This window comes from Taudactylus pleione, unplaced genomic scaffold (genome assembly GCF_031769625.1).
Source record: "Taudactylus pleione unplaced genomic scaffold, aTauple2 ptg000442l, whole genome shotgun sequence".
Lineage (NCBI taxonomy): Eukaryota > Metazoa > Chordata > Amphibia > Anura > Myobatrachidae > Taudactylus > Taudactylus pleione.
Genome location: NW_028284844.1, coordinates 651,012 through 664,769, shown reverse-complemented (window position 1 = coordinate 664,769; position 13,758 = coordinate 651,012). Strand labels below are relative to the sequence as shown.

General features: G+C 47.3%; 1 protein-coding gene across 3 annotated transcripts in view; it reads left to right on the top strand.

The window, feature by feature from the left end:
• Window positions 1-13,758, top strand: part of ROR1 (ROR family WNT receptor 1) — a 328,168-nt gene that overhangs the window by 298,707 nt on the left and 15,703 nt on the right. For all 3 annotated transcript variants that reach the window (XM_088447813.1, XM_088447812.1, XM_088447814.1), the window contains 3 exons: window positions 4,503-4,630; window positions 9,227-9,544; window positions 10,967-11,212. In XM_088447813.1, coding sequence (XP_088303939.1) covers window positions 4,503-4,630; window positions 9,227-9,544; window positions 10,967-11,212 — 692 coding nt within the window. The remainder of the gene's footprint in view (window positions 1-4,502; window positions 4,631-9,226; window positions 9,545-10,966; window positions 11,213-13,758) is intronic.

Below are 13,758 nucleotides of genomic sequence, written 5' to 3'. Positions count from 1 at the left end.
TCGACCTTTAGTAAATATACCCCCTGATGTTAGACAGACAATAGGTCGACACACTACTTCATTCTTCTTGTGCCTTATGCACTATTATTTTAAGAGTATTATTAATAAATTGACATTTTAATTAATTAATTTACCATATTCATTGTAATTTAAAGAGTGCCCCACGCAATAGTCTTCTTTAGCCTGCCCGTGCAGGATTTTTTCTACTTTGGTATTTCCTGACTATTGGGCGCACCACCAACAAAATTTAACTTGCACGGGAATATTTATTCCCCATAACATATATTGTGGTTGGTTAATTCCATACTGATAACTACATACTCGTTTAAACATATTGTCTTCCTGTGCAGAATCTCCTCCCACAACCCCCTCTCCCTATTTTTTTGTAATCCCTAATCAGCCTGCTTCTCAGGCTGAAAGGCCTAACACCTGAAACGGCCCTGTGGATGGAGCCCTCCCTTCTCTCTCACATCCATACCCCTAGGACCCATAATCCGGCTTTTACCAAAAGCCGATACTCAAATCTGTTTGGCAAAACAGACTTTTCTTGGGGGTTTAAAACACGAATGACAAAAATCTTGGACACATATACACGCCATCCCTAACTTCTCCAGTGCTTCTATCACACTATATATATACAGTATATACCGCTCAGTGTTGTAATTGCATAGCCGCCTCACACAGACATATACACTGTGCACCCCACCACATACACATACACACACTAATGCTTCTCTTGTACATTTGCCCAATACTAACAATCTGAAATATCTGACATTATTCTTACCGTCTATGTGTGGACTCCAGCCAAACCTTTGCAGAGCCTTGCTGGAGCTACAGTCTTTGGCTAGAACGAGTAAATAACCCCCCACCCCAAGTACTCACATCACAAAGCACCCTCAGACTTGTGCGTCACACTCATGCGTTTCACTCTCAGGAGAGCCAACAGACAATGTAATACGTTGGGGCGCTCGGGATGTATCTGGCATCTCCTGAATGTCCCTCTTTTATGCCTTATTTGTGAATATCAGTGGAGTTGGAGGTAGACGGGCCTTTGTGCTAGTGTGCTCTGTATCACTATTAGATGTGGTTACCTGCACTGCTCAGGACGCAGTTACAGTACAGATGCGTTAACATGTCAGCCAGCGCACAACCTTTTCTTAGTGATTACGGAGACTTGCTGTAAGATGAGCGATGGTTTTAAAGTAAATGTAAGGTGGGTCTCCAGCTGTTGTGGTACTACAAGTGCATGCATGTCCTGCCAGCCAAAAGCCGATATTTTGCAACAACTAGAATCACGGGATGTTATAGATTATCTACGTCTCAATGTTTGGACGCTATAAGTGCAGGGATGGGTGTAAGGGACATAAACACCCACAAACTGACAGGTGAATTTGCTTTACACACATAATTGTCCTATGAGGAAGGAAGAAATCAGTGATTCCACGGAATTGTCCCTGGAGCTGTGTGTCCTTATTTGTTTTCTTAATTTAGACGCAAGGCCTGATTCAGGTTGGTCCGCAAGGCTGCGTTCACACGCACCCGCTCGCTGCGAAAATATGCTAATGAATGCAATCGCGCGGCAACCACAGCACTATACCAAGACGCCCATCGCTGTATAAAGCCGCCCACTTCCCATGACGTGCATCCGCAAGTCAGCATAAACATCGGTAACATCGAACCCATACGCACAGTTGTGGTTGACCATGACCTGCCAGGCAAACTGCTAAACTTCCTGTCGCCAACTAGATCTCTGTCTACGCATACAATCGCAGGGGCTTAATTATGCACGCCCCTGTAACGGCGTTCAAACTAGGGGTGAGCGGGTTCGGTTTTACTCGGTTCTTATCGCCACTTTACCGCAAATTTGGCTCGATTTTATTCGCTATCCAAAACACATGTTCGGCGATAGCCAATAAAAAGATCCGGGTAAAACTGAGTAAAACCGAACCCGCTCACCCCTAGTTCGAACGCACTGGCACACCTGCGTTCGCCCGATCCCCCCCCCCCCACTCCACCCCCAAACGGTCACTTCCTATCAATCACTGTGTAATGGGACTGCGTGCTTACTGCGATCAGCGGCCGGTTTGCGCTCGCTCACTAGGATGCATACGCATGCGCAGAAAGCAAACATCGGCCGGCTGCGTGCGAACGCAGCCTTGCGAACCAACCTGAATCAGGCCCCCAGTGCACCATATAGTTTCCCTTATGCCGTATTTTGGAACCCGTCCTATTGGTACTTATTTCCAAGGCTTTAAAAGTTCATATTTAAGAGAAGTGAATTGGATAAAATAGCAGCCATGCTCCGATGTACATGTCACGGCGGGTGTACACTGACATGCAGAAATGAGCAGGTGCTTGTTCCAATGACATCCACCCAATTCACAGTACTACAATAAACGGATTATATCATTTCCCCCCTGACACGCTTATGTGACACCTGCATAAGCCGCCAAAGTAGAATATGGCCCCTGTACCACTTGGGTGTCAGTTTACTAATTGTAGACGCTAGTCATTTTACCAACCCCGGGAGACCGGCGCACGGCATCCCGATCGAAGTGATGCTGGGCGCCGCTTCGGACAGCCGCGGTTTTAGGTTTAGGGCACCCGGGAGGGACTTAGAGCTAGGCAACCCCCCGGGAGGTTAGGGTTAGGCTAGGGGGAGGGAAGGTTAGGGTTAGGCACCCCGGGGGAGACTTAGGGTTAGGCACCCCCCCCCCGGGGGACTTAGGTTTAGGCGGCGGGGAAGGGGGGGTTAGGCACTTAGAGGGGGGATTAGGATTAGGCACTGGGGGGAAGGTTAGGATTAGGCACCCCTAAGGAGGGTTAGGTTAGTTGACACTTACCTGGGGACAATCGGGATTTTCAGCCGTGTCGGTCTGCCGCTGTCGGGATTTGAACAAGTCCGGCGGTAATTCGTATGTATTCCGACTCCTTGGTGTACAGCATAATACAACCATTTTAACTGGCCCTAGGCTTTTTGTGCTCTGTAATAAATATGCCCCTTGGTCTGCTATAGCAGTGGCACAATGATTAGCTTGCTGTCTCAAAGGTCTTTGGTTTGATTCCCACCTAGGTCCTATCTGTGTGGGGTTTGTACGTTCTCATTATGTGTGCGTGGGATTCCTCTGGGTACTCTGGTTTCCTTTCACAATATAAAATCATACTTGAAGGTTAATTAGCTCCTGACCCAAAAAAATAATTCATAGTGTGTATGTGTACGTGTTGTATGGAACATAGGACATGATTCAGACGCGGTCGCTAGGATGCGTTCGCTCGTAGCTAGCATTTGTTTGAAATCTGCGCATGCCTATGCATCACAATGCGTGTCCGTGAAGCAGTGCTAGAGTTCGGGAAGTGACCGCTTGTTGCGCATAGACTGCCCAGCAGAGTGAGTGACAGGAGAAGCCGTTTGTGGGTGGTGACAGGGGCTGCCCATTAAAAATGGGGGAGTGGAGATGCGAACGCAGGCGTGCCTGAGCGTCTCAACGCTGTTCCAGAGGTGTGCATAATTGAGAGGCAGCGTCATAGTACACGTCACCTGGCTGATTTTTACACTGAAGTGCTCGCAGTGCTTGCAGCAGGGTATGGTCAACCTCAAGCGCTGCGTTCGCTTCCGATGGTACCCGATGTACCGATGGTTGCATACACTCCTTGGAGATGACGTGCACAAGTGGGCGTCTTAAGACAGGCTGGTGGGCGTCTGCATGCACAGAGCGATCGCACGGCCAGACATAGTGGGTGTGCTTATTCCTTGCCGTGTGATTGCACGCCTTGCCGTCACTTAGCCGAATTTGCATACGCTCAGTGCGAGCGTACGCATCTAGCGACCGGGTCTAAATCAAGCCCATAGATTGTAAGATCCACTGTTCTAAGCATTCATGTGAATGACTCAACATTCTCTTCTAAGCGCTGCGGAATATGCCTGGGCTATATTAAAAAACTGCTAATAAATTAATTGTGTTGGAGTGGGATATAGACAGTGCTTTAGGATATTAGAGGGTCTATTTACTAAGCAGTGTTAGGAGACAGAGTGAAAAGTGATAAGAAAGTGATAAGGTGCCAGCCAATCAGCTCCCAACTGTCATCTCACAGGCTGTGTTTGAAAAATGACAGTTGGGAATTGATTGGCTGGCACCTTATCACTTTTCACTCTGTCTCCTAACACTGCTTAGTAAATAGACCCCTAGGTGAGAGCTGCTGGACTAGATGCTTTATGCAAATTCCAAAGAGACGTTATCTCACAACCATTTTATATATATATAAAATGGTTGAGATAACGTCTCTTTGAAATACATATATATATATATATATATATATATATGTATATATATATGAGAAATCACTAAATTGTAGAGCCTTGTGATTGTAGGCATACTGTTTAGGACTCGTGTGGAACAAGACCTCACACTGAATTGTCTCACTCGATTTCAATGTACTGTTTTATGGCGCCCTCTGTTGGCTGACTCACATAATTTTTATTTTGTATTTTCTAAAATCAGGGACGAGTTTGAGGAAGATGGCTATTGCCAGCCATACAGAGGAATAGCCTGTGCTCGCTTTATTGGGAACCGCACCATCTACATGGAGTCTCTACACATGCAGGGAGAGATAGAGAACCAGATTACAGGTACTGTACATAAACGGGAAATCTGCATAGTTTATTGTCTGCAATCTATATTGACATCCATGTTTGCTGGTGTCCCATTTATGAGAGGGGTGTAGTGCGGCCGGCGGTTGAAATCCCAACAGCAGAAGCCCGGCAGGGTTGAAGATCCCGAACGTCAAAATGTAAGTATTAACTAACCCTATTCTACCCCCTAACCCTCTCTTAGGAATGCCTAACCCTAGCCTCCCCCCCAAGTGCCTAACCCTAACCCCCCTCTAAGTGCCTAAACCTAACCCCCCCTTTCCCCACAGCCTAACCCTAAGTCTCCCGGGGGTGCCTAACCCTAACCTCCCCCCTGGGGAGCCTAACCCTAACCCCCGTCTAAGTGCCTAAACCTAACCCCTCCCTTTCCCCACAGCCTAACCCTAAGTCTCCCGGGGGTGCCTAACCATAACCCCCCCTTCCCCTAGACTAACCCTAACCTGCCCCCGGGAGTGCCTAACCCCCCCTTCCTCTAGACTAACCCTAACCTCCCCGGGGGGTGCCTAACCCTAAGCCCCCCCCCCCCCCCGGGAGCCCTCTAACCTAACTCTCCCCCCCCCCCCCCCCCACGCGGCTGGTTTCCCTTTGATCGGTATGCCGGGTGTCAGGCTTCCGGCGTAGGACTGATGACAGGTATCGGGATTTCGACGCATGTCATTAGTACCACACCGGGATTAGAAAGTCGGGAAGCCGGCGGTCGGGATTTAGACCGTCGGCTTCCTGACTACATCCCGTATCAGAGCTGTAAGGAACCAGTGTAAGATTGTACTCCACTCAGGGAACAGTACCGAGTATATGTAAGAAATACTGGGAATGGAAATCTAATGCACATTTGCAATTGAATGCTGTATGGTAGCTGTAAATATGGTTGGAAATATGATATAACCGACTGTAATCAATCAGACATTTGCTTTCATTCATCCGACTTTTGCTCGGTTGATGAAAGCTAATATCTGATTGGTTGTGGTTAAACCACTGTGTGACAATGTTAATGAACAAGCCTTTATATAGAAGTTAATTATTGGAGTACCATGTCGCATTCACTGTTCATTACAATCTTCTTTTTTTAAAAATAAGATGTTCTCCTAATTTGGCTTGTATTGGGCTTTTGTTACCCCTTGTTTTTGTGTTTATTTATATTATGCCTGACCGCTCAAAATAAAGATTTATATAAAAAAAAGAATAACAAACAAACACACCACCAGGAATACTGCTACGCAAGATGAGCTGGAGTTAAAGCATTCAAATCACATTAAATATAATTATTATTTGAAATAAACAGGATATATCAAGTAATGCATTTAAATATCCAGTCCTGTCTCGTATTCAAGGGCTAGTAGTAACAGAAAGAAGGCACTTTTCATTTGGCTACACCATCAGCTTGTACCATACTTGCCTACTTGTGATAAAGCAAATCAGGGAGATTGTGAAAGCAACACCTATGAGCGCGGTGGTAAAGTGGGCGTGTATTGCTACATCTGAGGGGCGTGTCATACATGTGATGGGCGTGTACTGCTACATCGGAGAGGCGTGTTACAAAATTGATTTACAGCCAAGTGTAAATGAGCCCCAAAGCAGTTAGTAAGATCTATTTGTTGATGAAAACACACTGATACTTTTCAGAAAATGCCTGTAGCCATAGGGATCATTGTGCCTTATACCCAATGCAGGGAAATGATACTAATGATCCCATTTGAATGTATATATCTGTATATACCTGCTTAGTGCAAACAGGGAGATTCCTAGGCTCTTCAGGGAGTCAGAGAGATTGTTACTATGTCAGGGAGTCAGAGAGATTGTTACTATGTCTGGGAGTCAGAGAGATTGTTACTATGTCAGGGGGTCAGAGAGATTGTTACTATGTCAGGGGGTCAGAGAGATTGTTACTATGTCAGGGGGTCAGAGAGATTGTTACTATGGCGGGGGGTCAGAGAAATTGTTACTATGGCGGGGGGTCAGAGAGATTGTTACTATGTCGGGGGGTCAGAGAGATTGTTACTATGTCGGGGGGTCAGAGAGATTGTTACTATGTCGGGGAGTCAGAGAGATTGTTACTATGTCTGGGAGTCAGAGAGATTGTTACTATGTCAGGGGGTCAGAGAGATTGTTACTATGTCAGGGGGTCAGAGAGATTGTTACTATGTCAGGGGGTCAGAGAGATTGTTACTATGTCAGGGAGTCAGAGAGATTGTTACTATGTCAGGGAGTCAGAGAGATGGTTACAATGTCAGGGAGTCAGAGAGATTGTTACTATGTCAGGGAGTCAGAGAGTGTTACTATGTCAGGAGGTCAGAGAGATTGTTACTATGTCAGGGGGTCAGAGAGATTGTTACTATGTCAGGGGGTCAGAGAGATTGTTACTATGTCAGTGGGTCAGAGAGATTGTTACTATGTCAGGGGGTCAGAGAGATTGTTACTATGTCAGGGAGTCAGAGAGATTGTTACTATGTCAGGGAGTCAGAGAGATTGTTACTATGTCAGGGAGTCAGAGAGATTGTTACTATGTCGGGGAGTCAGAGAGATTGTTACTATGTCGGGGAGTCAGAGAGATTTTTACTATGTCGGGGAGTCAGAGAGATTGTTACTATGTCAGGGGGTCAGAGAGATTGTTACTATGTCAGGGAGTCAGAGAGATTGTTACTATGTCAGGGAGTCTCCCTGACAATCAGGGAGAGTTGGCAGGTATGGCTTGTACCTATTATGGTATAGAAACTTACACTACCATTACTATCTTTTACATACAGAGTGCCAAGATACTACGCAGTGCTGTACAGTCAGAGACACACAAATGCATATATCAGTAATTGTAGTGTATAATGTGCATCGCATTAATACAACTTTTTATGTTGGTTTGTGTAAGAAATGAGGAGAGCGCCAGTTTAGTTGCCCTGTCTGTGCCCACTCAAAGGTTCCGTTAGAGCAGCGGCCCATTAGAGTTATGTGGCAGTGTCTCTATTTACATACGTTCCAACATTCTCAATGATAAAACTGGGGGAGATGCACTAAAGCCTTGGAGAGTGATAAAGAGAGGGATAAAGTACCAACCAATCAGTTCCTAACTGTCAGTTCACAGCATACTCTCCCGATTTGGCCCGGGAGACTCCCGAAAATCGTGTGCCGCTCCCGGCGCCCTGGAAAAGTAGGCAATCCTCCTGGCCCCTCAAATCCACGCTGAATCACGTCATCATGACTCCGCCCCCCTGCTTCACAATGCCGGAAATATTGGCATTGTGTAGCGGGGCGAGGCCAAAATGACCACGCCCCCAAGCCCCACCCTTAATTTACTTGTCATTTGCCAAGCCACGCCCCTCTTTGCTGATCCCGCCCCCCTGCTAAGCTGATCTGCTTGCTCCCTCCCAGAGGGGGTAGCCAGGATGTCGGCAAGTGTGGTTTACAGTGTGTTTGAAAAAATGGCATTTAGGAGCTGATTGGTTGGTACTTTTTCTATCTCCCCTTTATCACTCTTCAAGACTTAGGGCCTGATTCAGAGCCGGATGCTATTTGCGGTCGTTCGTTCTGAAAAAAGGGGTGGCTATTCAAATGAACCGTTCGCTCTTTGCGGTCTGTTCACGCCTCTATGTCTGAACGAGCGAACAAAACTTGCGGTCATTTTTTTGGAAACTACGCCCCCTGGCCGCTCGCATCCTACGTCATGTCCGCTATTTATTAGATTAATCGAGTACATCGACCAGCGTATGAACTGCTCGCTATTCTTGTGGTTGGTTTTTCCTACCGCAATCATGCGAGCAGTTCTGACTATAAAATAACCCAGTGACGTGGTCAATGACGCTGCTGTATTAATTATGCACACCCATAAAACGCCCGTTTTGACCTTTAAGCACGCCTGCGATCGGATCTCCACTCCCCGTTTTCAAGCACCTTCCCCTGTTACCACCCACATACGCCTCCTCCTGTCACTCAAAATAGCAGGCATTCGCTATTTAGCGAACAAACGATTTTCGGCCGCACTGACTGGTTCGCGCATGCGTATTACGATCCGTACGCATGCGCAGTTGGGCAAACATCGCTCGGAACGAACGAGCGGCCGCTTACGAGCGGCTCTGAATCAGGCCCTTAGCAAATCTCCCCCACTGTCTAAAACTAGGCCAGCCCCACAAATCCAGCTAAACAACACCCAAATGAAGACATGCTCCTTCTGATCGCTGGATATTAGTCGTGTATTACAAGCCTCAGAGAAGAAATAGTAGTTATCATGCAGGTATGCAGTCGGGCTTCCCGACTGTCATATCCCGGCAAGGTTCTAAAGACAGGCATCGATATGCCGATGCCTGTCATTAGACATACGCTGGGAGCCCGGCATCCTGATCGAAGGGACGCCGGGCGCCGATAGCAGTGGGGGGGGTTAGGGATCGGATTCCATCATGCATTAGGACATATCTGGCAGGTCATGATTTGCTTCCTCTATATCCCTTCCCATAATTGTATAGTGCTTTAAGAGTAATGGTTGATTGCTGCATTATACAACAGTTAAGTTATGCGTGCAAAAATGTACCAGCTGTCTGTCCACCAGTTATGATATGATCTTTCTCAATCCGATGTTATCGCTCGTTTCAGCTGCCTTCACCATGATCGGCACCTCCAATCACCTATCAGATAAGTGCTCTCAGTTTGCCATCCCATCCCTTTGCCACTACGCCTTCCCGTACTGCTCCGAAACCTCCTCATCTCCCAAACCGCGAGACCTGTGCCGCGACGAGTGTGAGATCTTGGAGAACGTCCTGTGTCAGGCTGAGTACATCTTTGCCAGATCCAACCCCATGATTTTAATGAGGTTGAAACTGCCCAACTGCGAGGACCTTCCCCAGCCAGACAGCCCTGAAGCCAGTAACTGCATACGGATCGGGATACCAATGGCAGAGCCCATCAATAAAAGTAAGTGCAGATCGGTGGCTTCGCCAGAGAGGCAAGTACCCAACTCCCTACAGTTCATGTCAAGGTTTTCCCCTCTCCGCATGCCAACAAAAATTGTATTGGATTTAAACTTAACTAATTACACACGGTCTTCTGCCAACGTGCCGACCACACTGAGACGCGAGCCAGGCTCCCAACCTCACAATTGTGTTTTTATACTCGGCTATTTTTTTTTTCCAGCGGCTCACATGGCTGATTTATTAACATGACGCCTCATTTAGGTTTGTCAAAAGGTATTTGTGGACGCTTCTACTTCTTGTCCACTCCAAACGTGGCTTTGGTAAATCGACAGCATTATACCATCACTATCCACAAGGTAGCCTGGAAAGAGCCCAATTCTCAGGAATGTCCTTATTTTGTCCAGAGCAAAAAGTTTATTGAAAAACCTAAAAAGTTTTTTTTTGTTTTTGTGTACCCTTCTGTAATTACATCGGCACATCGAACGTTTTTAGATATCTTCTGGTCATTGTAGATAGTTTAAATTTTTTATGACCTCTGAACATTTACAGAATGGCTAAAATATGTATTAAATGTCTCATAACGTGTCTCTGATACAAACCACCAGATACGTTTCGCTCAGTTGTTTTAACATGTTACTTAATCAACCCGGTGTTGCAAGTGCAATGTGGGTTTTTTTATGCTTCCCATCCCTCCGGTTTGTTAATATTTTGTTAATATCTGTGGAAAGATTTTAGTCCAGGTTAAACCTGTTTAATAATATAATAAAAGACTCAGGGCCTCATTCAGAGGCGGTCGGAGGATGCAAGCGGTCGCTCAGAAACTGGGCGGCCGCTTGCATCCTGACCGCCCGCCTCTGTTGCGGTCGTTAGGCTGTGGGTTAACACCCACAGCTCTAACGACCGCTCCGGTGATGGTCGCGAGGGTAGGGTCTCCCTTGTCGTAAGCCCCGGAGAGCTTCTGGCTCTGTCTGAGCCGGAAGCTCTCCACTGACATCACTAGTGTCAGTGGGGCTTCCCCCAAACGGTAGGCGTTCCCATGGGAACGCCTCCGTTTGGGCTGCCACCCCCCCCGGCACGCCTTCCAAACGGGGCGAGCTGTCAATCAACATCGACAGCTCGCACCCTTTGGATCGAGACCCGCTACGACCGGCACTGTCGGTCGTAGCGGGTCTCACGCATGCGCACGACGGCGCCGTCGTGCGCATGCTCTGTGGGGGGGCCATCGACCCGGTCCGAGCGCATCGGCGCTAACGACCGGGTCTGAATGACCCCCTCATTCTCAACAAATCATGATATCATGGAGCAAAATTGAGATATTATAATAAAATAAATAACATTTAATCATGAGACTGTAGGTAACGTGTATATAAAGTATTTCTTGATAGACTATAGTGTTCATAAAATGTTCCTATTCCCATTGCAGATCATAAGTGCTATAACAGCACCGGAGTTGATTATCGAGGCACGGCGAGTGTCACCAAATCGGGACGCCAGTGCCAGCCTTGGAATTCCCAGTATCCACATACCCACACATTCAATGCCATGCGTTACCCTGAGCTCAATGGGGGACATTCCTACTGCAGGAACCCCGGGAACCAGAACGAAGCTCCCTGGTGCTTCACATTGGATGAGAATTTTAAACATGAGGTGTGCGACATTCCTGCCTGCGGTAAGCATGAATTAGTATAGCGTTATCTGTACCGTGCTGTATTATCCAACCAGGCAGTATTCCTTGTACATTGGCCTTTGTGGTGGTAACATACCTACATGATGACTGTGCAGGGGCAGTGTAAGTTTAGAATCAGATTATTAATCTGTGTGTGCGCGTTTGCAAATTCGTCAGCTCCGCTATGTTAAATCGCCAGCGTTATATAGATCTTGCTATTTACAACCACTGAACAAATTGATTTCTCCTGTTTGGCTTTCCAAGTGTGTGACCAGATTGGGCAACAATCCATTTACTTATCTGCCAAATCCTAGCACATTGGCCAATATAAGGGTAGAGAAGACCTAGTTGCCATCTTGGGTAGCAAAATATCTCCTCTCTCTTTGACTTCTCACATGTAGTGATACAAATAAGGTGAGTGCAGAGGGGGGCTATGACCAGTATAAGGCTTTATTGCCTTTTACATGCATTTATGCTACAAATACATTGATTTTCCGTCTAGATTCCTTTGCAATCTAGCCGGGTATTTCTATCAGTTCATATTTTGGGATGTAACACTGGGCCTGATTCAGACCTGCTCGCTAGGATGCGTTCGCACGCAGCCGTCAGCTGCCAAAGTATGCAAATCCGGCGACCGCTAGCAAGACATTAGCGCGCCCACTATGTCTTGCCGTGCAATCGCGTTGTGTATTTAGATGCCCACAAGCCTGACACAAGACGCCCATGTCATCTCCAGGATGTGTATTAAACAATCGGTAACATTGAGTAACATCGGACCCATACGCAGCACTTGTGGCTGACCATATCCTACCGCAAGCACTGCGAGTGTTGCTGTGTGTAATTCAGCCATGTGACGTGTACGCTGACGATGCGTCTTAATTATGCACGCCCCTGAAACGGCATTCAGACGCGCAGACACGCCTGCGTTCACACCACCACACCTACATTACCATCGACCACTCTGTCACCACCCTCAAACGCCTCGTCCTGTTACTCATTCTAGTGGGGCGTCTGTGTACAGGGTGCGCGCGCTCCGCGATCGCATGGACTGGTTCGCGCACGCGCACTGCGTCTTATACGCATGCGCAGATTACAAACATCGGCAGGCCACGTGCGAACGCATCTTAGGGAACGGGTCTGAATCAGGCCCACAGTCCTCTGCCTTAAGAATAATTCAGCCTCGCGTCGTATCCTCAGGGTAATGGAGATGAACAACTCTGCCTCTAATAAAACATGGCTTAAGAAAAAAAAAAACAGAACAAAAAAAGGGAAGAAAATGCAAAGTATTTTAATCATTTAGTACCACCCAATAAGTGGAAAACTAATGCTGGCCATACACGGTGCGATGCACCATGTAGTGCGACTGCCGATCTGTCACCAGGCGGATCGTGCTGTCATTGCCGGCCTTCGTGCGGGCCCCGCAGACCGCACGATGTGCCGGCTCCCCCCTCCACCGTTTGAATGGGATCGTACATCGCATCCCAGGTCAGATGGTTTTGCAGGAAGACCTGGGGATGAGATGTACGACCCCGTGGGAGCGCGCAGCACGATATCAGGTATGATATCGTGCCCATATACGGCACGATATAGCACATATATCGTGCCGATCCGTCGGATCGGCACATATATCGTGCCGTGTATGGCCACCTTAAGAGAGTTGATTAAGCTGAAAGAATATCTCACACAACAGACCTACCAGTTCATGCAAAAACAAATTGTGTATGTTTGTATATGTCTGAGCCTGGAGAAGTCGGAGTAGGTTGCAGTGAAAGTAACTGGAGAAATGAGCGTATTATTTGTAGGGGAGGGGGTAAGAAATGAATTGGTAGAGACTAACCAATGGGAGGTGATACCAGACCCACAGTCACAACAGGCCTATGAAGTCTGCTACAGTTCCTTGAACCTTTAATCCAGCATGTGGGAGAATAGGGGAGGCCAGTCCAGGCGATGGGGCCACCCCCTGTATCCCACCGATAGCAAGCAGCATCGGTCATACCCGGCAGTATGATGGCTTATTGTGGGGAGAGGGAGGCCCTGTTTCATGTTAGCAATGCTACTGTGCTGTGCGATCCGTGCGCCCCTGGTTACAGACTGCCTTTGTAGTAGGTGAAAAATGAGCCCAGCAGAGGAAGACTGCACAGCCTGAACCCAAAGCCACAACATCTCAAACAGGAAATTCCCCAACAAGGCTGACTTCTCCTGTGCTGCACGAGTCCAGCCACTCCAGCAATTACAGCAAATGCTCTCACTGTAACGGTTTACATGGAAAGAAAATATCCACAGTGGTAGATCAGTTCCAAAGCCTTTCTGAAATTGCGGAAGGGCCCTAGGTACGGCACTAATTGGCCCCATTACTGTCCTTTGCTCACCTGTAACCCTGCGGTTAGTAGTTAGAATGCTGACACTATACTGGCTTTACTCATTTGTCATAGGACGTGTTCTTTTCTTGTGCAGCAGACCTGCAGCAATTGCTTTGTATTTTAGCGTTTCATATAACTTCACTTGGCAAAACCGACGAGAACTTTTGCGGAACTACATATCCCAGGATG